This window comes from Varanus komodoensis, unplaced genomic scaffold (genome assembly GCF_004798865.1).
Source record: "Varanus komodoensis strain SLA01 unplaced genomic scaffold, ASM479886v1 scaffold10, whole genome shotgun sequence".
NCBI classification, from domain to species: Eukaryota; Metazoa; Chordata; class Lepidosauria; order Squamata; family Varanidae; genus Varanus; species Varanus komodoensis.
In genome coordinates, this window is record NW_025335269.1 from 14,222,159 (window position 1) to 14,249,558 (window position 27,400).

Below are 27,400 nucleotides of genomic sequence, written 5' to 3' on the forward strand. Positions count from 1 at the left end.
CAGCACTGTTGAGTAGAGGTTATGATCAGCTACAAGCTTTTAGAATATATACAGAGTGTTTTCTAGGTTCTGAGTCATGTATGCACAGAAGCAGGGCAGATGATGATGAAATAAGGGGAATACAGTCAAAAGAAAGTGAGAGATCTGCAGAGGTGGCTTAATAGAATAGCGTTGATTACAGGAGACTGACATAACAATTCAGGAAGGCAGGGATTATTGCCTTACCTGTGAGTTTGAACATGCAGATTAGGGTGATTGCTAAACTAGAAAACTAGCCTGGCAGCCTTATCGGCTGTTGCTGCTATTAGTGAAAAAATAGACAGGGATCAACTTCCCTTGGAGCCTCCCTTCAGCAAGCACCTTTGCAAAATGCAGCAGCATCTCAGGGGAGTGGAGAATTCCAGTCTCTTAAAGTAACAACGCTAAACAGAAGCCTGGTTTGGAATTCTGGTACTTTCTGAGAACGAGAAACAGGGATAATGCAGGTTTGATTTTAGAACAGAAAGGCAACCCTTTTCTAACAAGATTTATCTGAATTTTCCCAACAATGTCAAATAATTTCTTTCTGAAATGTGTAAACGCCCAAATATTTAAAAACTGTTATTGGCACACTATGTGCACTGAATTGGCTTCAGATTTAAGTATATACAGTTGGACTGGTGGAAATGGACTTCTCCACCCTATCTCCACAGCAGCCTCTCCAGCCCTCTAAAATGGGATATCCGAAACTGGGCAGAGTCCTTCTTTCATCAACAGAGGACAGATCTTGGATCCACACTATTATTTTGCAACAGTAACCCTAGAAAATTTTAAAAACATGAGGGTTCAGTTATCAATTTATACTGAACATAAAGTGTGATACTGATACATTAAATTTCACCAGTGGAAGGCTTTCTCTCTTGAAGCTGAAAGTAAAGATTTAAATGAAGTAGAGATGATATTCTTGATTTGCATGAACTAATATGTTATTACTGATTAATAATAGGGAAACACATTAACTTTATTTGTATAGTATATATTGTTGATAAAAATCACCTTCAAAATACTATTAGACATAAACATATTTGCGTTTTAGGCTCTCCAAATCAACATCTCCGAAGATGAAATTAATGCTTTCTACAGCATGATCTGCATTAGATGATCCATGAACAGCATTGCGCAAAATATCTTTTGCAAATTTGGCACGCAATGAATCAGGGTGAGTTTCTTTTGCTTTAACTGGATCTGTTGGTCCCATCAGCTTCCGCCATTCCTCCACAGCATTTTCTTTGGTTAGAACCATCACCACTGATGGACCACTAGCAAACCAAAATGCAATGATTTAGAAATGCTAGCAATATTTTTCTGTAGCAATGTGGACACATTTTTTTGGGTTGATATTACTAGAAAGACAAGCAGAGCAAGCCCATTTGGGTCTGCTGCCCAGGGTAATAGTGTATCACAATTCATCAGAAGCAAGTAATTATCCTAACATATAGGCTCCATAGTAGAAAATTTATACATGGTACATTGATGAGTGTTCTCAGTTACTCCCACCATTCATGACTTTCTGTAGCCACACGAGCAACAAGTGTATTTTTACATTCTTGTCCTGGGGTTCTGTAGCCAATTTCTGTACCCATGACAGGGTCAGTCATTTCGGTTTGGATGACACAACAATTCATTACAGGTACAACAACTCTTTCAACAGTCCATGGATTGTTGGGGTGGCTTGTTGACTATGCATATACTGCCTTGGACAAATTGGTTTATTTTTGAATTTATATGCCACCTACTAATCCAGATGGATTCTTTAGGTGACTTACAGTAAAATATTAAAAACAACAATAAAACCAATTAAAATCACAATATAAAATTAACCCTAATAATACCAAGTAAGTAGAACAACTATGAAAAATAAATAACAATTTAAGACTGTTGTTTAAAGTATTCAGAGAAAAGCAACATCATCCCCTGGCACCAAATTGAAAACAAAGCTAGTGCCAGGCTAATTCTTTGGATAGCCTGTTCCATAGTTGAGGGGCAGTCCCTGAGAAGGCCCTTCTTCTTTTTACTGTGCCCTATATCTTCTTAAGGGATGACCCTTTTAGAAGGACCTCCTGCCCAAATTTTAATGTGTGGATATGTATATATGGAAGTGAACGGTCCTTTACGTAACCAGGTTCTAAGTCTGAGTTTGGGTACATATATTACAACCTATTGCAGGTTAAATGCAGATTGCCACTGCACCATGGATTCTTGCATCATGGACTATGTTGTTGTCTGATCCAAGCAATGCTAACAAAACATGGTTTGTTAACTATAAACAACCCATGAAGATCAGCCATGGTTTGTTGTTGGATTGTGAACTGTGTGTTGTTCTTGGTTAACAAATCATGGTTTGTTAGCATGGCTTGGTTCAAACAACTCTGTAATTTAAGTTTCAGCAACAACCCATGGTTCAATGACAACTCACATTCAATCTGTGAACATGAGTTATTGTGGTGTCTGAATCCAGTCCAATGTCTTTTTTAGATCAGAAGCCTGAGGACAGATTCTTAAAGCTTTCTGGTAGTCTTTTGACTGAAGAGCAGGATAGAAATGCTTTGAATGACTTAAGAAATTATTATTCACAACGCTCCATGCCACCATGAAGGAATTGCTAGGCTACTACTCCATCCTCTCAGCCTAACCTACCTCCCAGAGTTGTTATTGAGATAATAGGATTGAGAGGAGGAAGAGAAATATGTAAGCCACCTTGAGTTCCTTGGAAGAAAAAAGGCAGGACATAAATATAATAAATGTAAACAAACAAAAAAGATGATGGGTTGATATGGGACTGTTCTTTGATTTTAGGCTGGATGGGGCTATGAATCTGCAATATGCCTCTGAATATCAGTTGCTGGGGAATATGAACAGAAGGGCACTGTTGCATTCATGTCCTTCTTTTGGACTTCTCAAAGATACCTGGGGGGCCACTGTTGAAACAGAATGCTGGATAAGACAGGGTTTTCGTGACATGGCTCCTCTTATGTTCTTACTTTTTTATCTCCCTGAAGAGCAGAAACTTTCTGACATCCCCATAAAAGTAATGGATGCTCTTTGTCACTCATTGTGTTTCAAAGTTATACCTGATATATTCAGGTATCCATTACAAAAAATCAGGACTTACTTAGACATATAAGAAACAAGATCATCAAAAAATGGCTTTCCTTCATGCCCTTTATAAAACTGTGCTGCCATCTCTGGAGTTATCTGTGTTTCTTTCATTTCTGATATAATAAATCCAGCATCTTTTACTTCTTTTAAAATTTCATCTAGAAGGATAAAATAGATACAAGCATGTTTTATTTCATTGGTGTATGTAACTTAAAACATTAAATGATCTTAAACTGTTAAAAATTCAAATGGGAGTAAGATATTTATTTTCACACCTATTTGAAATCTAATTTATTTGGATATCAACTTTTCTTCCTTTCTCACACCCCTCCTCCCTTTCTTTTCTTTCAGTAGCCTCTTGTATTCCCTGGAAATCTGTCCCTGTGGTTAGAAAGTTCCTTGGAAATGCTGTAATATACAGTGGATTTTAGATTTCATACCACCCAAAGGTTTCTCTCTTTGTTTTTAACCGAGTCTGTTATAGTAAACACTCTGAGTCTAGAAGGGACTGAGAAATTTTTAATACATATGAGACAGGGAGAAAGAACAGGAACAAATTGCTAAGGGAAGGGAAGGGAAGGGAGAGGGGAAGGGGAAGGGAAAAGGAAGCAGTCCTTCCTTCTAATATACCAATGATATATCATAAGATCATTGAAAGAGCAAAACTAATTTTCAGGCACCGTTTATTAAGTTGATTAAAAGGGGAGGAACTGATCAGTGGCATGGGGGACATGACTCTCCCACAAGTACTGTTTGTTCTTCATATTCTTTTTAGCTTGAAGAGAAATTAAGGGAGGTCCTGCTAATATATCCCCAGACAATAAAGGCCAAGCAGCTAAGGACTGTGAGATGAGCTTGCTTGCTTTCCTTTGCGGGGACTGAACTCTGAGGCAGTGCGCTCTAGTACTGTATGATTCTATGAAATGGAAGCTTATGTTTAGTCACTTTTGGAAGTTAGGGGACCTTATGCTCACCTGAGTTTGGGGTGTTCCACAGTTTTGTGGCAACTGTATAGACTAATAACAAACACAATGCAAGTGTAGATCCAAATAGGCACGTGTACTTACAAGAGGGTGGCATCAATAGGCTCAGAGAAAAAAAGAGTTTGTGGAAGCATGAAAAATCTTTAGAGAGAAACCCTAAGGTTGTGCGAGATGTCCCCCAAACAGCCCAAAAAAGTCTGAGCATGCTCAGTGGCACAGAATGCTGACTGACTGTTTAGGGTGAGAGAACTAGAAAAACTGGGGGAAGGTAGAATTGAATATCCTTGAAAAAGGAATGATGGGCTAACTGAGAAATTGAACAGAAATACATACAGCAACCTTTTGTTACTAGTTGCAGTTGTCGTATGTACTTAACAATGCATAAGCTGCATTCTCAGCCAATAACAACACATTAGTATTAAGAAGCATCAGAATTATAAGTTTCACATTGCCATTCCCACGGCAATGAAATCGACTGGCCTTCTTTAAGACAGCAAAATACATGCTGTCTAACCTTTATCAACCATTGTTAACCCCCAGCAGTAATTAATATTCTGTTATTTTAAAACAGCAGTTACCAATTTCAAAGCTTCACACTTTTGTCTCAAGCACAGTGTCCATTGATTATTGAATACATAGTTAGAGTGTCAAATATTGATTTTCTGCCATATTGTTTCACTGCAGTTGTACTTTTTTAAGTCAGCAGGTTGGATCCAGATTCTGCCTTCCACAAGTGGAAATCTCAGCTCACAGAGGGTCCCTTTGACCAATTTGGGGGATATCTCTTCCCTTACCCACCTCCCCTCAAAGCTCAATCCATACAGCAGGATCTCCTGACTCAGTGACTAGGTTCAAATAGTATAACACACACTCAAGGGTTGAGTGAACCATGGTTTGTTGTTACAATGTGGGAATCATGTTTTCTCAACCCAATTGTGCTAACTAGCCAGTGTTTTTAACCTCAGACAACTGATGAAGAGAACCCATGTTTGGTGGGTTGTTCCCCATGGTTTGTTATCTCTGTAACCCACACTCAACTCATACTCCATTCTTGACTGCAGTTTCCCATATTGCCTGAACACAGTCTCTATGCTATACTTTCAGTAGGCTGACCTGGAGGGGCTGCTTGGGGAAGGAGAAGGACAGGAAGTCCATTTCCATCCGTTCAGTTTGTACAGCATAGATCTGGATCCAACCCAGCAACACAGTCATAACCATTCATTTTAAATTGAAGAACCAACATATTTGAAGAAGAAAAACATTTTATACACTGGGCATACCCTCATATATTCCCCAAACATTTAGAGGGGGTGGGATCTCACTGACTGTCCCCTAAATACAGCCATACCCATTGACCATATCCCACAGCAGGCACGTGTTTCGCCTGAAGAAGAATGAGTCCTGTGCATGCATAGGGCTCCTCTCATTAACACAGTACAGGTAATCACAGGAACAATTTGACCAGCATGCTCATCAGGTTTAGAAGTGGCACAAGCAGATGCAATCCCACTTCCTTCCTGATATGTTCAATGCAGATGTGGGAAAGGTTGTGGATATAATATTCAGATTGTCTACCTTTATGTTCCTCAAGTGCAGATGGCTTAATGACAGCCAAAGTATTTTCCACCGGAAAGAAGAATTCTAATTCTTTTGCAGCTTCATCAGCTGTTGAGCTACCATGCAGCTGATTGATTGATGCACTGCCAATTGCAAACTCGGCTCGTAAACTAGGGAAAATAAAATCAGTACATTAAATAGTTCATGCAGAAGGTTTGTTTCCAAGTTCTATAGGTGTGTGCAGTGCCCTTGCAGCATCAACGGCAGTGCTAAATTGCCTAATTCTGCAGCTGAAGTGAGGAGAGAAAATAGCACAGACTCTGGATGAACAAATCATTTTCTCTTGAGAGAAGTTTCAGCCAAAAGCAACTTCAGGCCATTGGACTTCACCCAAAGTTAAATCAGAGGAATCTGTTACAGGTCTTGCTCATTTGTATGAATTCAGAATAAATTTAAAGCATTTCAGTCAAATTCACAACATTTCTCATTGGTGGGGGAAGGTTTCATACTCTCCTAAATGTGCTACCAGATTTCCCATTAATCAAAACACAGTATAAGTTGGAGACTCCTGCTCAGATGAAAGAAAAAGTAGTCCTATACATTCTCATTCAGAAATGGAAGCTTATCTTCAGCAATTTAGAGTATTGCCAGTTTGAAATATTACAGTACAGGATTTTTATAACTCCATGTTCATTAAGTATTGCATATTATATACCAAATAAAAGAATAATATATCACCATATTGAATTCTTCCCTGTATACTTATGTAGGGGGGTCAATTTAATTCTTGAGAAAATGTCAATGCAATACCACCAAATACCTCTGCTGTAGCTGATGCCAGTACGTGTGTCTCTCCAGTAAACAAATGGTTTGCTACAAGTACACTTGCAAAGCAGGCATGGAACTCCTATAACTTCCTGCAACATGCTGAACAAATACTTATTACTGTCCAGACGATGGCACTGTTGTATGAGTTAACATGTCAAAACCTTATATGTTAGTGTAAACACAGCCATCTGCATTAATGTTGGTGACATTTATTCAGGGAGGACAATTATTTCAAAAGTTACCAAGTTGGGCATTGTTCCTTTGCTTCCTCAACTGTCTTTGGGCCCAGTAAACCTCTCCATTTTTGTATGGCATTTTCTCGTACCAAAGCCAGTGCAAGGGTTGGCCCACTGTTGAATGCAAGAAGAAAAAGAGAGAGAGAAAATAAGATTTTTAAAGAAATCATACTTTTACAACCTTTAAAATATCTTTAGTCTGTGATAAGGCTATTAACACAAATTCAGTATAACCTGCATAGAATTTATTCATTCTAGTTTTAAGCACACATTATTCATTAAAAAAGCTGAAGTCAGGGTTTTCAACAAAGTTAATAGATCAATAAATGACTACACAGAACTAAGGGAAAAAATGACTAGAAACACCACATCCCCAGTACAGTTGAATTTCAGACATAGTTAAAGCATTGGCAGTAGTGTTTAGCACACATCCATTGCATTTCTAGCACATGAACACTGCTTATGTGTAAAACAAAAATAGATAAGCGGAGCTTAGCTTTAAAAAAACCCCTTACAGACCCATTCAGAGAAATTTGCCACAGATTCAAGTAGGCAGCATTCTCACTTTGTCTGGAAATGATCTCAACTTTGTTCAGCTTTCACCCTAGAACTTAATGTAAACTGTCAATCTAACCTGGAGATCCATCATTGATGTCCATCCCATCACCAGAAAGGCTAAATTAAATTACAGATCCTCTCTGACTCCTGAGGTGAAACATAATGAAATTGAACAGTGGGCAACAGAATGATTCACTGTTCAGTTTCCTATCCCACTGGGGCACCTGTTGAGATATCAACTCTCAGGAAAAGTCTTGTGGGCACTGAATGCTCATCCCTGAATAGCAGCCTATGTACATGCATATGTGTAATACAAGTGCTTTTCTATTCCAATGAATTCTACACATTCCTGATTGATATCTGATTCTCATAATTTGAGGGAATTTCACTGTTATTGCTATATTGTGTAAATTTTTTGTATTTTTGTATTTAGTGGTAATTTATTATGTTCTATTGTATTTCAATGTATTTTATTGTGTTGTAAGCCGCCCCGAGGCTTCAGCAAGGGGCGGCATAGAAATGTTATAATAATAATAATAATAACAACAACAACAACAACAACAACAATAAATTAAACTAATCCCTTTATGTAAAACTGTTGCTTTTCCAGTAGTTTACCTGGTCATTTCTTCTAGAATAGCTGGGAAATAATCTTGATCTTCATGCTCCTTGTAAAATAGTCGTGCTTGCTCTTCTGATAGGTTGATTTCCTTTTGCATTGCTATTTCAAAGCCCTCCTCCTCAATCCTTTTCAGAATAGATTCTGCACGCAAAAGATAACAGCCTCCAGCTTTAACTCCACTGTGCTCTATGGATCCCTCATTCATGCCTGAGACACCTTGATTAAGGTACAGCAGATAGTGTCCATAGCTGGGATTGGTTATGCTGCTGATGGACTTTATGGTAGTTGTGCTCCCTTAGTTCATTGGCAATGGTCAATGGGTTCCAAGACCTGTTCCGAGAGCTGGAAGCTGGAGGAGAAAAGAGCTAAGGCACAGTCCTACGGTCCTCACTGCCCTCTCTGCTTCTCCAAGGATGCAACTGGACATCAGAGAGGGGGGAAGGGGGAAAGGCCTATGTTGGTGAGCAAGGTGGGGAAGAAGAAGCCTGTTCCAACAGCTTCTACAAGTTCCCATCTGTATCCTCCCCGGCAGTCATTTAGACAAAATACACGGAGCAAAGTACAGTGGTAACAGAAATTGCCACTGCCCTGCCTCACTTCATGCATTGGATGCACGGAAGCCTCCAAGCCAGCTGTGAAGGTGGGGTGAGGTGACTCTGATTTGAAGCCCCAGCTCTGCCCATGGAGCACTGGAGTCAGAACTGGGACTTCAAATGTTTCTAATGGCTTTCTAGACAGCATCTAGCGGCCACGGAATTGTGACCTCAGAATACTGCAAACATCACAAATATTTTAATTGTGCAGGTAGAAAAGGTAACAAACTTCACCAACCTCTTCTTTCCTGAAACAGGGCAGGTCTAATCAAGGCCAATGTTCTCTCAACAGCTGGGCCTTTCTTTGCCTTGGCAAAATCAGGGAAAAAGAAGGCAAGTTGCCTGCTTGCTTCTTCCACACTATCTTGAACATCACACAAATTTAAAATGGCCTGGCTTTCCAAAATCCCCTTCACACTAATAAAGAGGAAAATAGTGTTAATATTTTACAATGACCTATCAGGAATTCATTAATCTATAATACCTTGAAATGAAATATAGAGATTTTACTGTCAAACATTTGCTGGGACAGAGAGACATAATTCAATATATAATTTTAGAGATAGAAGATAGACTTTGTATTACAGGGAATACAGTTTTCATATGAGGGAAGAATGGAGGAGTCTTACTTAAATCCATTAATCTACCTGCAGACTCACCCCAGTTTTAGCAAAACAATTTCACTTCCACTGTAGATTTCTAAAAGGTAGGTCATGATAAAATTGAGGGGAGAAGGCCCTCCTCTGGCCTCTCTTAAATTCAAGCACTCAGTGAATTTTCAAACGTTACTGACTCAGATCCAGACTTAGGTAGTCATGCTTACTGTAGATACATTGAAGTCAGCCACAGCTAAGCCTCAAGGATTTTGATGGATCTACTCTTTGTATGATTAGATATGGACCCAACCCAGTGAATTCTGATTATTGGTGAGTCTTAACATTTTAGGAGGACAGTAGCAAATAGCAGAGAATGTTATTTATTTGTAAGTTAATGCCTTTGGGTAAATGTCCAAGATGCATCTACATTTCCATTATATACTGAAGTAAGGCAACCAAGCAGGGGTACTCCATTATGATGCTGTCAATCCTGCCATTTACAGGGAGATCTGAAGAAGTACAAAGTATTTTCTGTAAATAAACCAATTCCATTTTCATAGCCAAAATTTGTTTTTTTGTCTGACAGGAAAGACAACCACTGAATCCTTTACAAAGGTAAAATAAAATGTACTAACAAATGTCAATGGTTACCAGGACACAATGGAAAATGTACATCATTGTGATGAAATGACTAGCTTTTCAAATATTTTCACAAATTATGCTACATAACTATCACAGCATAAATTATGATTTTAATAACATTAAAAAGAATTCTCAGTTGTCCTAAGGCACGATCCTATGCAAATTTGGAAAAAAGGAAAGGTCTATAGCTAATTTGCTGAGGCATACTGGGAGTTGTGACTCTTTTCTCTAACCAAAATTGCATAAGACTTTCTTTAATATATATAGTACTCTAAGCTGTTTGTTTGAATCTGGCTACTTCCTATGCTTTCAGACTCCTGTGCTTGATCCAGGTTATTCTTCCTTATCCTACATTTTATTGTTTAAATTTCTAACAGTGCAATCAGCCCCACTGAGCTTAATGGGACTTACTTTCAGATGACTGGGTTTAAAATTGCAACCTTTTCACAAGTCAGTGGCAGTGGAGAAGCACATGGGAGACCAAAACCAATGGGACTGGTGTGAGGAAAATGTTGAAAGGGATTTTGTGTGAGAAGATGTTTAGAAAATCTTCTCCATGCCAAGGTATTGCTAGATGCTTGGTTCTGAATTAGCTTATCTTGTTCCTTAAATGCATGAATGTGTTAGTGAACTGCCATCCTGATGTTTGCATTTACCAGACTTTACTCAGACTGCTACGTGTCCTTGCCTGGTTGACCATGTTTGCAGTTTGCATTATTCTTCTTCCCTTCAGATTCAAATTCACTTTGAATTCCCTGCAGAACAGTGCGTCTAACATATGATCTCATCAAGACTTCTTTTTGAGATGATTTAATCAATGCACATATCTACTGGCATACATCAATAACCCGGAAGTTGGGTGGGGAAATCTCAGGCTTGGAGACCAAATCTAGCTTTGCTGGAATCCCAGTATGGTCCTCAGATTCCCTTCCTCTGGAATCATTTGGTGATCTCCCAGCATTTGTGCCATTTCCCTCTATTTGATGGGATTGAAATACTTCTCCTAAGGCTTACTTATTCCCAATAAGAGCTCTAAGCTAGACTGTGCCACTATGCTTTGCATAGTTTGCTTCACTTCCTTAGCTTTTGACCCTGTCTTGCCACTGGAAGCCTGCAACAACTTCTCTAAAGTGGGCTCCATTCCATGGGGTGAAAGGGATTTTCCACCTCCATTCTAAAGGGGGAAAAAAAAGATAGGCGTACATTGAAAACTGTAACTGCATGGGCCAATTCCAGATTTCATTTTAGAAATGCTCCAGGTTAAACCAGAAGACAGGTTAAATAGAATGTGAGACAGAGCAAACAGAAAGAATGATAACAGAAGTAAAATCCATTCATTCGCAGAGTAGCCTGAGATTTGTTGTAAATCTTGAAAGAATGGACTGGCCTTAGATCCTGCACTTGACATCCAAATCAGTGAACTGAATCCAGAATTTAGCTGAGTATAGATCTCATTGTGTGGGGCAAGTGAGTTAATTCAAGTCCCACTGATTTGAATAGGAACAGAGTGCAGTCAGCATGGGGTTAGAGCCTGGTATTGTTCTGTTTACAATAAACTCACTTAAATGAATGTAACTGAAATGGGTCGTTAGTAACTTAAGACCCACTGATTTCAACAGGCCTGCTCTAAGAATGACAAAGTCCGGATGCTAGCTATATTACTGTATATTAGATACTTGCAAAATATACTCTCTCACACACAATCTACCTAGTTGGCTTTTCAATTTTCAGAGGCTCTGCTTTCTCTGCTCCCAGCATATCTTGCTCCTCTGATTGCTGTTCCTCCTCTTCTTCCCCTTCTTCCAAATGTTCTACAAGAGGCATCACTTCATGCTTTCCTTCAGATACTATCAGAACATAGCATGGTCCAGATAGCATAAATGAAACAAAGTCTTCGAATTCAGGCTGAAATGGGGGAAACCCAGGGGAGTTTGTCATTACTTAACAAGAGAGAAATGATTAACCTAATTGTGCATTCATTCAGAGATAAAATTCTCCCCATTCTTATTAAGATACAGTGGCTAATGTATCTTCATTGGGTAACACACCATTACATTTGTTTATCTTCTGGTAATTGAATTTGAGTTAATTTGAGAAGATGGAATAAAAAAGTATTTCATTAGACAGTAGGGAGCATGTTCACAAAAGTTTATGCCACAGTATTTTCAATCTTTAAGGTGCTAAATAACTCTTTGATATTTTATATATATTGATCTGACTTCTATCTACTTTGTCCTTTGAGAGAGCAATCCTAAAAGTAAGAAGGCTGAACGATGGAGCAATCTGATGCCAGAGCCTCTGGTCTGCAAAAGGAACAACACAGGAGGTGTTCAACTCTTCTCTCAGAGGAGCATCTTTGTGACTTTAGAAAAAGGAAATCAATCTTACATTGCAAGCAATGGGAGGCAATTCATTTAGTCCAGCCCTGGAATTGGTCTAAATGTTCTCCCATGTTGAAGGTGTGGTTGTAGCTAGGGTGCAGCTAGGTAATTTTAGGCTCTGTTCTATGGGGACTTTGAATTGGTCCATGTGTAATCACTGACTATTGAGAGTTAGACTAACAGCAGCTTTTCCCTTCTGCAAGGCTGGAGGACTGTTCAAGATGGTCCGCCCCCAGAGACTAATAGATCTGGATAGTTTCCTGGGGGAAAGCTTGAGGAAAATTGCTCGCAAAAATTCACACATTGGGTAACATTGTGAACAAGAGTGCTTACATTAGGAGAAATGTGCAGAAAAACACATTCAATTCTATATGCAAACTTTTTTTAAAAAAAGAAGCTGATGCAGAAGCAGGAGAAACCAAATGTAAGGTTAGTGGAATAAGAAAATGAACAAAAATCAAAACAATCAGTTCACTAAAAGGTAGAAGTGGAGTGAGTGCTGTAGGACTGCTTCTAGATTGAAGATGGTAGTATGGAGAAAGGAACTGGATAGGGTCCAGAGGGAAGGGCCTCGAGAGGGAAAAAAACTGCACAGTACAAAATTTAGGCACTAGGCTGGTATATTTGAGGCTAGAAAAACAAAGAAAACAGCTTCAGGAAGGAAAAAGCATTGTTTCCTATGAACTGTAGGCACCCTGGTTTAGACAACTATCTTATGGTCTCATGGATGTATCCCGAGGGCTATAGGTTTGATCAGAAACCTTCCAAGAAACCTTTGACGAGGTTGCAGCCTTGGAAGCTGAAAATTGATCTCAAAACTTCTCTCTGGCCCTTTCCAGCAACTATAGAGGTTTCCATGATGGTTCCTTCTATAAAGCTGAGCTTCTTACTTTATAGAGTGGTGGTGTGGGAGAGGGTTTCAGGCTGTGGCAGCAGACAGGAAGGGTAAGGACACAGCCTTCCATCATAGTGGCTCTGCATGTACATTAGATGTATTGCCTCAAGAGCAAAAATTATTTAGGCCAGCATTGCTCATATGTGTATTGCCAATTAACATAGATCTTTTAGGTATGACCAGGGCTTTTTTGGTCATAGAACGCACCGGAATGGCGTTCCGGCACCTTTTTTTGACAGATTTTTCCATGTGATTGTGAATCGCCCTGACGGGTGTAGCAGGTCGACCGCAAAAAGCATTAAAATAGTGCCTGTGGACTGCGTGTGTGTCCGCGCTGCTTGTGAGGGCGCTGCTTGGCTAGGGACACTGCTCAGCTTGGGATCGGTCATGGGTCATGTGGTCCCGCGCTGAGTGCTTACTGCCTGCGGGGACCATTATGTGTATCAGTGCTTTTTTTGTAAACATGCCCCCCCCCCAGCCCCGTAGTAAGCACACACACCAATCCCAAGCATCTGGAGCAGCTATCTCTCACTATCAGATAGCAGACACAATAGCAGCCTGCAGGCACTATGTTAATGAGTGCTGCTGATCTGCTAAGCCAAAATCACTTCCTAAAATCCATTGAAAAAAAGGTGCCGGAACACCGTTCCTGTGCGTTCTATGACAAAAAAAGCCCTGATGTTTATGTGTGTGTAGAGTGACTGGCTACGTGCAAAAGGTAAATAAGTTCTTTATTTCAAAAATGTTGGTGAATTGAAAATCTTTTTTCGTGTAAAAGTGTGACCCCAAGAAGTGAGTTCCGGCACCATTTTTTTTTTTTTACAAAAAAAGCACTGGATATGACCAACAGGTATAGTCCTTCCTCCCCTCTCTTCACCCTGCCATCAAGCTGTCCTTGTTACCTCTTCTGATTTTTGTTGATAAAAATCCCTCACTTGCTCATCAGTTAATGCCTTCTCCTCTTCCGCAAGTATAACAAAGCCTGCATTGGTGATCTTCAGTGTTATATTAGCCATCAGGTTTAAGCATATTTTAAAAGTAAAAATAAACAATGGGTTGTATTAGGTCATGTTTAACCTGTCAACCAATTAATGACTATTTCATTAATGAATTGTATAAATGAATGAATCAATAAAAATGAATGAAATCCACATTACAAAAACCTTCATGTGCATACCCTTTTAAATAAAAAGGCAGTGTAATGTAATTTGCAACATAATAAGCCAGTGCTACCAATCTTTCTTAGAATGAAGAGACAGCCTTGATAATTTTTTTCCATTCCACTACTGCAGGGCAGAGTGCATATTAAAATGCCTGACCTCCCCTCCACCCCCAACCATTGTTAGAAGATGCGTGACAATTAATAGGATTGAGCTGAGAGACTCTCAGTCTAATTTGGCATAAAAGTGTTTGATAGATCCTCAGACATTATGCAGTAGTGCTCACTGCAGTGACATTCTGCCAAGGAAAGCTCATGGTTCTATTCATTGTGAAATGAATTATTGGCTTAAAAAATGGGGGTTGGCATTCAAGCATCAAGGCTTTGAGCTGGTTAGGAAAGCATTGTTATCTACAGTTGTTACTGGCAAGTGATGCTGAAGTCAGGACAGTAAGGCCCAATACTAGAGGTGGTAGTGTGATGAAGAAGTATGTCTTGATGTTGCTGCAATGTGCACTGGTACTACAGCAGACAGTTCTGTGAGTTTTGTTTGGAGTGGTGTCTGAAATATAAAAGAGCCACTATCCTTTATAGTGTATTTATAAGAGCCTCTTACAGATTTATAAGCCTCTATTTGGACCATTGCGTTAAACAGCTTAAGTTCTGGATGTGTATCAATGAAGAAAGGGAAAAGATAAGCCAACAAGTTCCAACTTTGTAAGATTCTAAGGCAGCAGTGTTGAAAGCCTTCCAGTCTGAGGGCTGAGTTCTGATTCATAGATGACCTCTTACTGCTCTTACTGCTGTAACTAAGGGCTAAGAGAAGCATTTCAATCTTCTGGAATGGAAAAATCAGCACAAAGGTGAGAGAAGCACCAAATTATTGGGGAGGAAGGGCTGGGGTCATACAAAGGTGTCAGGGTCATTTGGAGACTCCTGGAGAGCCACCTTGGAACTTCAGATGGGATGAATGTAGCATGTGGGCCTGAGTTCTTCACCCCTGCTCCAAGGGGAACTCTGGAGCGACATCAGAAATAAAGGGGGTTCTTACAGGGATAAATCAAATATCATGACATAAAAACAGGTTGTCTTTAATGCAGTAGGTCTGCATGACCCACTAAGAAGGATACCGCCCATCTCCCATGTATGACAATTCACAAAAAACTCAGTGACTGGGTTCACATGATACAGCTACCCATCATAGGTTGCTACTCATGACAGGTTGTGGTGTCATGCAAACCCAGACCAATATTCCTAGTGTGGCTTGCATATGGGCAACAGACCACCCCAACTAATCATGTAAGAGCAGCTTGTTGTAGGGGTTCTGGCACCCACATTGGGTTGTCATCCTGTCTGAATCTGGATGACAAAAGGCATCAAGCTGATGGGCAATTAGCTAACAAGCCCAATGACAAAAGCAGCACCTCCCCTTGCTGCTTTTGCTATGGGGCTACTGGGCAAGTCCCAATGCCAGCCACCCCCAAATACCTCAGCAACACTTAGGTGAAGCTGACATTACCTCCCCCTGCCCCCAATTCCAGCCACTGTGAACCATTTCATATTCCCCGTGGCTTTCCCACTATTTTTGTGGGAAGAAAGTGCTGTTTTGATAGCTACAAGCCATCCCTTCAAAGTGCCCCAGCTACCCGTCAAAATGCTGGGTCCCTCTACAAAGGGGGATTTGAGTGAGGAATGGGCGGCTTTGGACTGAAAGCAAATGGCTGTCTATGGGCTTGCAAGAGTCTGAAGTGGTCACAAACAACTCATGGCTGATAGTATATGTTCAGCCTGAAGGGCCACAAGTTCTGCAGATCTGGCTAAGCAAAATCTGTTCTCCTAATGCTCACAACAAGATGTGTTTACTCTTTTTAAAAAAGTGTTTTTTACCATTTGTTTAATTTCTTCAACTTTTCCTTCAGCAACTGCATCAGGTTTTATAATGACAACGGTGTATTTTTCCTCCTCTAAAAAAACAGCAGTATGCATAACTTTTATTACATACACTTATGAACAGACCTTAGCACATAGCAGTAATGTGAAGAGAATGAGGGGGAACATGGGGTATGGAGGTTGTTATACGTCTTGTGTCATCCACTGCATAATTGGGAAGAAGGCTTGGGGTTCCTTTATTCTTAAACAATTCTGAACAAAATTCTAGGCAACAATAAATGCTCCTCAAACAAAACAACCGCTCAGCCTCCCACTCCCTCTAACATTTGCTGCCCAAGGCAGTGGACTCATTCTACCTAATGAGAAACACGTCTAAGTGGGAAAAATGCACTTAATTATTCTTCATTGGAACCCTTGTTCCTGTGTGCTGCTGTAAATACTGAACGCAAACTTTTCAAACAGTCTTTTTGGTTTATACACAACCATACCATTTTGCTTTCTAGCTAAATAGCTTGCTAAATAACAAACAGTAATACTTGCCTTCAGCTTCTTCTTCTTCAAGTTCTTCATCTGATTCTTTCTCTTCTATGATCACAAGCTCTTGCATCTGAAGAACCCCTCCCCCCACACACATACATTTATTAGCAAGTGCTGATATTATAATCTATTAGGAAGAAGTCTGCATGATAATTACTACTTCGTTTCTTCATCAAAATCAAGCTGTGTTAATTCAGATACACACTCTACAAGGGTGAAATGAAACATTTTTTCAAATGTTTTTAAATGTTTAATAGGATGTGAAGGTATTTAGATTATTAGAAAGGTGCTGATTAATTATGAACTTAGCCTCCTATTTTAGGCCCAACTAAGGTATGTAATGCAAGCTAATTGTTTAGGTCACAGTTAATTTGGGTATCTCCTTCATGGATCACTGCTTTGTCGTGGCAAAGCGGCTTGCGTAGCTCAATGAAGCTATGAGCTATGCTGTACAGGGCCACCCAAGACGGACAGGTCATAGCAGAGAGCTCTGACAAAATGTGATCCACCGGAGAAGGAAATGGCAACCCACTCCAATATCTTTGCCATGAAAACCCCATGGGCAGTACCAAAAGGCAAAAAGATATGATGCCAGAAGATGAGCCCCTCAGGTTGGAAGGTGTCCAATATGCTACTGGGGAAGAGTGGAGGGCTGGTACTACTAGCGCCAGAAAGGATGAAGCAACTGGGTCAAAGCCAAAAGGACGCTCAGTTGCAGATGTATCTGGTAGTGAAGGGAAACTCTGATGCAGCATCATAGGAACTTGGAATGTAAGATCCATGAATCAAGGTAAGCTGGATGTGGTCAAACAAGAGTTGACGAGGCTGAACATCGACATCTTAGGAATCAGTGAACTAAAATGGACAGGAATGGGTGAATATAATTCAGATGACCATCATGCATACTACTGCGGGCAAGAATCCCTCAGAAGAAATGGAGTAGCATAGTCAATAAAAGAGTAGGAAAAGCAGCACTGGGGTACAGTCTCCAAAATGACAGAATGTTCTCAGTTCGAATCCAAGGCAAACCATTCACCATCACAATAGTCCAAGTCTATGCCCCAACCGCTGGTGCTGAAGAGGCTGAAGCTGACCGGTTCTGTGAAGGCCTACAACACCTTCTAGAATTAACACCAAAAAATGATGCCCTTATCATCATGGGGGATTGGAATGCTAAAGTAGGAAGCCAAAAGATAACTGGAATAACAGGCAAGTTTGGCCTTGGAGTACAAAATGAAGCAGGGCACAGGCTGGTAGAATTTTGTCAAAAGAACACGCTGGTCATATCAAACAGTCTTTTCCAACAATGCAAGAGACAACTCTACACATGGACATCACCATATGGTCAACACAGAAATCAGATTGACTATGTGCTCTGCAGCCAAAGATGGAGAAGCTCAATACAGTCAGTAAAAACTAGACCAGGAGCCAACTGTGGCTCAGATCATGAGCTTCTCATTGCAAAATTTAGGCTTAAATTGAAGAAAGTAGGGAAAAGCACTAGGCTACTCAGGTATGACCTAAATCATCTCCCTGATTAATATACAGTAGAACTATGGACAGAGGTCGCAACATTGTACAAGAGGCAGCAACTAAAACCATCCCAAAGAAAAAGAAATGCAAGAAAGCAAAATGGCTGTCTGAGGAAGCTTTACACATAGCTGAGGAAAGAAGGGAAGTGAAAGGCAAGGGAGAAAGAGAAAAATATTCCCAATTGAATGCAGAATTCCAGAGAATAGCCAGAAGAGATAAGAATGCCTTCTTAAATGAACAGTGCAAAGAAATAGAAGAAAACAATAGAATAGGGAGGACCAGAGATCTCTTCAAGAAAATTGGAGATATGAAGGGAATGTTTCATGCAAAGATGGGCATGATAAAGGACCAAAATGGCAGGGACTTAACAGAGGCAGAAGAGATTAAGAAGAGGTGGCAAGATTACACAGAAGAATTATACAAGAAAGAGCTTAACGTCCCTGATAACCACGATGGGGTGGTCACTGACCTTGAGCCAGACATCCTGGAATGTGAAGTCAAATGGTCAAGTCAGAGCAACAACAAAGCTAGTGGAGGCGACAGTATTCCAGCTGAGCTATACAAAGTCTTAAAAGACGATGCAGTAAAAGTGCTACACTCAATATGCCAGCAAATTTGGAAAACTCCACAGTGGCCACAGGATTGGAAAAGGTCAGTTTACACTCCGATCCCAAAGAAGGGCAATGCCAAAGAATGTTCAAACTACCACAAAATTGCAGTCATTTCACATGCTAGCAAAGTTACGCTCAAAATCTTATAAGCTAGGCTCCAGCAGTATGTGGACCGAGAACTACCAGAAGTTCAGGCAGGATTTCGAAGTGGGAGAGGAACTAGAGATCAAATTGCCAACATGGAGAAAACTAGGGAGTTCCAGAAAAACATCTACTTCTGCTTCATTGACTATGCTAAAACCTTTGATTGTGTGGATCACAACAAATTGTGGCAAGTTCTTAAAGAGATGGGAGTACCAGACGATCTTATTTGCCTCTTGAGAAACCTTTATGTGGGTCAAGAAGCAACAGTGAGAACTGGACACGGAATCACTGATTAGTTCAAATTGAGAAAGGAGTTCGGCAAGGCTGTATACTGTCACCCTGCCTATTTAACTTATATGCAGAGCACATCATGAGAAAGGCGGGGCTAGATGAATCACCAGTTGGAATTAAGATTGCTGGGAGAAATATCAACAACCTCAGATATGCAGATGATGTCACTCTATTGGCAGGAAGTGAAGAGGAACTAAAGAGCCTCTTGATGCGGGTGAAGGAGGAGAGCACAAAAGTTGGCTTGAAACTCAACATTAAGAAAACTAAGATCATGGCATCCAGTCCTATCACTTCCTGGCAAATAGATGGGGAAGAAATGGAGGTAGTGACAGATTTTATTTTCCTGGGCTCCAAGATCACTGTAGACGGGGACTGCAGCCAAGAAATTAAAAGACGCTTGCTCCTGGGGAGGAAAGCTATGGCAAATCTAGACAGCATATTAAAAGGCAGAGACATCACTTTGCCGACAAAAGTGCGTATAGTCAAGGCTATGGTTTTCCCAGTTGCAATGTATGGCTGTGAAAGCTGGACCATAAGGAAGGCTGAGCGCCGAAGAATTGAGGCCTTTGAATTGTGGTGCTGGAGGAGACTCCTGCGAGCCCCTTGGACTGCAAGACAATCAAACCAGTCAGTCCTAGAGGAGATCAACCTTGACTGTTCTCTAGAAGGCCAGATACTGAAGATGAAACTCAAATACTTTGGCCACCTAATGAGAAGGAAGGATGCCCCGGAGAAGAGCCTAATGTTGGGAACAATAGATGGCAAAAGAAGAAGGGGATGGCAGAGGATGAGGTGGCTAGATGGAGTCACTGAAGCAGTTGGTGTGAGCTTAAGTGGACTCCGGGGGATGGTAGAGGACAGGAAGACCTGGAGGAATGTTGTCCATGGGGTCGTGATGGGTAGGACATGACTTCGCGACAACAACAGCAACAAATTTGGGTATTCTCCCTTAAGTTCTGTGAACAGGGTTTCCAACTGAACTTTGGCTATATCTGTCTGTGTGAACCACATTTTCAAAGTAAGTTGTGATGGATGAATGCCCTTATTGATGAGGGTGGGGTGAGGTGAGGGAGTATTTTTAAGGATTTCATTAGTGGCATATTAATACTACTAATAATAAATATAGCATTAATATAAAAAGCATGTAGTTCAGACATAGAAGGATAGGCAGCTATTTCAAACAAGTGGAAACAGGAATGCATGCAAAGGAAGGCAAAATCCTATGAGCCCTAAAACAAAATATGACATGTAAGGAAAAGCAAGCAAGCACATATTTTGCTAAAAATACTTATGCCAAGACCTGGCTGTGTTACCTCTGGTCTTGCTACTTCTCCTGCTATGATTTTTCTCTCTTGTTCTATCATGTGTATAATTTTTCTGCATAGAAGAGGTCCATTTGCACCTTTTACGAGATCTATCATCTTGCCATTCTGTAAACAAATATTGACAAAATTAACCTCTATGCTCCAGAAGATAACATAGTTTTGTTTTGTAAGTTCACCTGGCTCCTAGCTACATAACTTTTTCTGACTGAAATGTTTTGTTATATTCACTTGTACATTATTAGCATCTAATAGTCTGTATTTCACAGGTTCAAGAGAAACTTTTCATAATGTTTGACAGAAAAGACAGAATATTGATCTAGAACTAGGATCACCTAATATCTCAAACTATCACATAGAGTTGGATCAAAATGAAGGCAGCAGTCTTATGTACACTTACATGGGGAAAAGCCCCACTGAACTAAGTAGGATTAACTTCCAAGGAGAAAATACCTCTGCTTTTGTCCCTTTCAAATTTAATAATATTCACCTTTTCATTGCAAAATGATGCCCAAGACAGATTTTTACAATGTGGTAGTGATGCCTTGTCCCATTGATTTCAATGGGAACTAAATTCAGTCCTATTGCAATCAGGGCATTAAGGATAAGCATTGTTGGACACCCATCAAGAGTGCATTTCCCAGCAAAGGCCCACTGATAGGAAGCCCCTCAAGTTGCTCCTTTTCCTTACTACTGTTTACCTTCCTCTCAGTCTGGCCTCTGCCTACTTGCTTACTGGCTTTCTGCCCATCAGGCAAATAGGCAGCAATGATGATGGACATTCGCAGCTTGTAACGATGATGGTGGTAGGAAGACTCACTGAGGGAAGAGGCCCACTGCGAATGCTTTCTCCACGGGGTTTCATGCCCTCAAAAAACCCCTGGAGCCAGCACTAGGTCCAATCCACAAATTTAATTTATTAACATTTAAGTTTGCATGTGCAAAGAAGAGTGAAGTGCATGGCTGGGGAAACAGTGGGGTTGGTAGAGGAGACTCAAGGCTCTGGACAAGGAAACTAATAAACTCAGAAGCAGCCATGATTATCATGTTGACTGGGTTCACATGACATGCCAACCTAACATGGCTTATAACATGCCATGTAAAGCTGGGACAGGTTTCTCAGGGTGGCTTCTTTGGGGATTATAAGCCAACATGCCTAGCCATGGCTTATAGTAGGATCTGCTTGCCCCACAATAGGTTGTTGGGTCATCTAAACCCAGACAACATGACCCATCATTGGTCAAGCCCAATCACTAGCAAGCTATTTTGCAAGAGCAGCAAAAACTCCTTGCTGCTACTACCAAGCAGCTAGTGGATGGCCAACATTGCCAGCTGCCCCCAAAAGTGCCCAAATGGCACTTCAGCATGGCTGGTAAAGGCTCCCCTGCCCCGACTCCACAAGCCATTTTGAGTCCACCATGGCTTGACATCTCATTTCAGTTTTTCTCTCTGAAGATCAGGAAAGCCAACAGTCAAGCTAGACTTTCACAATGCCCATTTTGGCAGCTATGTGCTGCCCCACAAGGAACCCCTGTGGTACCTTGGAGGGACGGTCACCACTTCTTAAAAGAAAGAAATGGATTGATAATACATGCAAATAATTGTACTCCTTTTTATTTTTATTTTTTTAAACCTATCCTGCTAGATTTACACATACCCGGCAGCATGGGTTAGTGCAGATGGTCCTTGGGATCAGAACAGGCCAGGTTGTCCTTAAGATAAATTGAGCAGATTCCCACCATATGTAATCCCTATCCCAGCAGCAGGTAAGTATTTGCCCCCTTTGCAAGCCTCTGGCAGCTACTGACCTTGCTGAACTCAGCAAATTGTTCACAATTTGTATAAACAGGCTCATTCTCCCCTTTTGCAGAAGGTTTTCTGGATTTTCTAGAGGGAGATCCAGGGGCTGTAGTGGCCCTTCAACTTTGGAAATGTTTTCCCACCACACACCACTCTCTATGAACTGCACGTGTATTGCTGGATGGTATTACTTGGTAGTACTTGGACAAGTACGTCCTACCACCTGCTTACTCGACCCTTGCCCTTTGTGGCTGCTGGCCAAAGCCAAACACGGGATTGGTTTCTGGATCCTAGAGGTTATTAACGCCTCTCTGAGGGACAGCCGAGTGCCCGCTCCTTTAAAGGAGGCAGTAATCAGGCCTGTCCTAAAGAAGGCGTCTCTGGATCCAGAGATGGCCACCAATTATAGACCGGTGGCCAACATCCCGTTTTTGGGCAAGGTGTTGGAATGGGTGGTGGCAGGACAACTCCAAGCTCTCTTGCATGAAACTGATTATCTGGACCCATTTCAGTCCGGCTTCAGACCCGGGTACGGTACTGAATCTGCCTTGGTCGCCCTGTATGATGACCTGTGCAGGGAGAGAGACAGGGGGAGTGCGTCCCTGTTGGTTCTCCTGGACCCCTCAGTGGCTTTCGATACCATTGACCATGGTATCCTCCTGGATAGGTTGGCGGGATTGGGAGTAGGAGGCACTGCTTGTCAGTGGTTCCGCTCCTACCTTGACGGCCGATTCCAGAAGGTGGTGCTGGGGAACTTTGGCTCTGCACCATGGCAACTTTGCCATGGAGTACCGCAGTGTTCCATTTTATCCCCCTTGCTATTTAATATCTACATGAAACCACTGGGAGCGGTCATCAGGAGGTTTGGGCTGAGGAGCCTTCAGTACTATGATGACACCCAGCTTTACCTCTATTTTTCAACCAATCCAGGCGAGGCAGTGGCTGTAATGAACTGGTGCCTGGCCGAGGTAATGGGCTGGATGAGGGCCAATAAACTGAAGCTCAATCCAGACAAGATGGAGCTTCTGTTGGTGGGTGATTTGAGCTCCTGGGTAGGTGACTTGGGCCCTGCCTTGGACTGGGTTGCACTCCCTCTAAAGGACAGGGTCCGCAGCTTGGGAGTGCTCCTCGACCCAGAGTTGTCCTTGGAAGCTCAAGTGACAGTGGTGGCAAGTAGCACTTTCCTTCAGCTTCAGCTAATCCATCAGCTGCGTCCCTACCTGGAGGAAGATTACCTAGCAACAGTAACACACGCATTGGTTACTTCCCTGTTGGATTTCTGTAATGTGCTTTATGTGGGGCTGCCCTTGAAGACGGTCCGGATACTTCAGATGGTTCAAAATAGAGCTGCCAAGATGCTGTCAGGGACTGGGTGTTATTCTCATTTAACCTCAGTCCTCTATCAGCTCCATTGGCTTTCCATCGAAGTCTGGGCTCAATTCAAGGTGCTGGTTATCACCTATAAAGCCTATAAACAGCTTTATTACCTATAAAGCCCTAAATGGCTTGGGACCAGGATACCTAAAGGAACTCCTTTTTTCCTATTTGCCCTCCTGCCCCCTGAGATCGGCAACAGAAGCCCTCCTCCGGGAACCCTCTGTGAAAGATATTAGGAGACAGAGTACCAGGAGGAGGGCCTTCTCCACGGTGACGCCCCGTCTATGGAATGCGCTCCCCAGAGAGGTCTGCCTGGCGCCGTCATTATATGTTTTTTGGTGCCAGGTTAAGACCTTTTTATTTAATCAATATTTTAATAAGTTTTAATATTGAATTGTATTATTATATTTTATTAATTGCAGTCAGAGTGGGTCATCAATTTATTTATGCTGTTAGCCATCCAGAAATGTTTGTAATTGGACGGCATACAAATTTTATAAATAAATAAATAAATAAATATTACTGCAGATTTTCAATAACAGTCACGCTACAGTGATATGCCAATTTGCAAACTGAAAAAGGTAATTTAGAATTAGCTGGGAAGAAGCAAAATCAAAAATTAACTATTGTATACTTACCATACAGAAGACAAAAGCAGGTTCACATTTATCTTTAAATGGGAGCAAGGATGTAATATTATCAGCTTCTGCCTTTAATGAAGGACATACAAATAATTTAGCAGATTTTTCTAATATATGGAGGACTCGAAATGAGGTTGCAATTCTTATACTGATTCTCGCTAGCAAGGGTGGGCAATCTGTAGCCCTTCAAATGTTTTGGTCTACAGCTCCCATGTTCCCTTACTATTGACTATACCACCTAGGGCAGATATGTGATGTAAGCCAAAACTTCTTGAGGTTCACAAATTGTCAACCTCTGCTTTGTAAAATTCTAGTGACTGGTTAACTGAGAGTTTTGATTTGCAGTTTGCTGCTTGCTTTCCTCCTTTTTTCCAGTTATGACTGGATTCAAACTAAGTATTCTTAGTAGCACTTCACCATATGTATGGCCATTGTCCATAGCTACACAAAAATATCATTGGTTAAGCCAGATTTAAGCAGTCCAAATTTTATTTGGAATGCTTAACTTATCTACTGAACTATACAGGATGCTGAGATGCTTAATTTTGGCTGAACAGGGGGTATCAGTTGAAATAATAACTAGATTTATTTAGGATAATCATGCAAAAGCCAAAATAAGATGGATTCAAGAACCATTGTACTCATGAAAATGAAATTAATCACTGTCACTCACATTAGGAGTTCTTGGTTTTTTTATTTACTTAATTTTTTTAGTAAGTATGCCTACTATTATTATTATTTTAATTTCTTTTCCGCCTTTGAAGACTGCAAGCTTCCCTAGGTGATTTACAATATAAAACAGACCATTCTAGATCAACAGAATACGTTCATAAGTTCATAAATAAATTGTAAATAAAATTAATAATTATCTAATTAAAACAAGTGAAATCCCAAACTTAAATAACCAACCAAAACTGCATATATAATACACATCTTTCATTTAAATACCAAAGAAAATACCTCCCCCAGCACCAAAAAAATAAACAAAAATCAGCTGCTCTTAAAAGCAACAGAGAAAGCATGCTTTACCTTTCTGGGGTGGGAATTCACTATGGAAGGGACCATTTCTGAGAAAGAACTTTCGCTGAGCCTCCACTGATGACTTTAACATATGGACAAGTTCATAAGGGTGCAGGCAACCTTAAAATAACTTGGGCCCAAACTGCTTAAGGTGTGGGAAAGTCAAAACCAGCACTTTGTATTGGGCTCAAAAATGCAGCCGCCAACTACGTAGCTGGTACAGAACTGCTGCAATATGATCTGTTTGGCTAGCCCCAACCAGATGTTGACTGTGGCTGCATTCTGCACCAGCTGAAATCTCCAGGTCCTCTTCAGAGGCAGCTCCACCCAGAGCTTATTATACTCCTAGTCCAGTCTGGTTATGGCTCCCCTTACGCACTATGGTCCCAATGGTGGCCTGACTCTATGCATGTTTATTGTTAAGTAAACAAAAACCTTTCCCATTGTTTGGCAGTGGTACATGGAACAAATAACTGGGTTTAGGTCCTCACTTCCTTTTTTTATCCTGCAAAAGTCACTTCATTATTTCAGTTGACATTCCAGTATTTTCCTTATAACATCAAAGGCAGTTAATCCCATAACAAAGTAGTATTGTTTAGAAGGAAAGAGAAAGAGAAAGATGTTATTAGGGAAAGTGGGTTATTTGGGAAGTGGGTTACAATTCTACATTTTGAAAAAAAAACCACCCAAATTTATAGAAGTGGAACATTCACCTGAAGTAGTGCGTGTGTGTGTGTGCTGAAAACACCACCATTCTAACATTTGAGATCAAAATATCTCCTTGTTCTGATATGGTTCCAGGTTTATTCCTACTTAGACTAGATCCATTGTAATCAATAGTCCTTAAGTTAGTAATGTCTTGCTTGTCCATTAATTTTAATGGGTCTGCTCTAAGTGTGACTAATGCTGAATTCAGCTTCATGGGGGGAGTTGCATTATTACTTGCTGATGAACTGCAGAACTATAAGTCCTCTTGACTTAAGAGTAAACTTCATGTATTATTATTATTATTATTATTATTATTATTATTATTATTAACTTCTTCCACGCCTTCTTTACGACTAAACAATGAACAAACAATGGCTGTTTACACATCATAACACATTTTCACTACCAGTCAAGATCATTCTTGATATCAATAAAGCAATGATTATATCTCAAAATATGGTAATTTCAACATCAAGTGGAGGATGGGGGAGGAGGAGGAAAATATCTAAAATATTTGGCAGGAAGAGGTTTAATACTGAGAACTTTACCACAGCAAAGTGCAAAAGATCATCTTCACCATATTCATTTTTCAGTTTTCTGAATAGGTTAACCACAGCTTTGCAAGGTCCACACCAAGCCTGATAAACATCTACTACTGAAAAACAAATACACATACATTTAAATAAATGAACTACATTAGTTTTTTCAAATGGGAGTTAGCCATTTTTCTGCTTCTATAGGGGGTAAACCTTAAGGGGGGGGCGGCTCTGTGTTAAAATCACACATTAGGTCCCAGGGAAAAGGTTACATATTAATGAGGAAGGAGCCACACCTCCACCAGGAGTTAATCTAGCCCACCAAAGCCTCCTTACTAGTCAACACAGTGGCTGGAAACATTTGGCTACGATCAAGCATCCAGTTTCACAAGCACAGTAGTTTGGTCACAGCTGGGCTAAACACTGTTAAGCATCATGGTCCTGGGTGTCACCACATTACAAAGTGTCAGTTTTGTATGAGTTTGAGGAGCTGCACCCAGTAGAGTTATGCAGTGTATACCCTTATAAGTGAATTCCGCTGGGTGTACAAAATAAAATGCTGGCATGCATGTCCAACATACGCTGTAGATGAGAGGAAAATTAAAGAGGGGTGTGCAAAAGGTACCTGTTAGACCTTTATTCAGCAACATGTCTTCCCACTGTGTTTGATTGAGTATTACCATCTAAATAAAGGATATGTAGAATTGTTTAGCTCTAAAATCCTGGGTGTTCCAACAAACAGTTGACTATGAAAGCATAATCTTTATACCTGGAGCTGAACTTCTTTCTTCTTGCTTGCCAT

The 27,400-nt window shown here is 40.7% G+C and overlaps 1 protein-coding gene across 1 annotated transcript; it reads right to left on the minus strand.

Annotated features, from left to right (window-relative positions):
- Positions 1 to 1,038: 1,038 nt before the first annotated feature.
- NME8 (NME/NM23 family member 8) lies at positions 1,039 to 27,400 on the minus strand. Its single transcript, XM_044419131.1, has 15 exons — positions 27,368 to 27,400; positions 27,224 to 27,281; positions 26,611 to 26,717; positions 24,332 to 24,403; positions 20,508 to 20,624; positions 16,619 to 16,685; positions 16,027 to 16,152; positions 13,932 to 14,056; positions 11,462 to 11,658; positions 8,754 to 8,932; positions 7,919 to 8,063; positions 6,749 to 6,856; positions 5,697 to 5,848; positions 3,152 to 3,296; positions 1,039 to 1,298 (listed from the first exon to the last, which is right to left on the minus strand). The coding sequence occupies exons 1-15, from the start codon at positions 27,398 to 27,400 to the stop codon at positions 1,049 to 1,051; spliced, it is 1,881 nt and encodes a 626-aa protein (XP_044275066.1). The 3' UTR covers positions 1,039 to 1,048.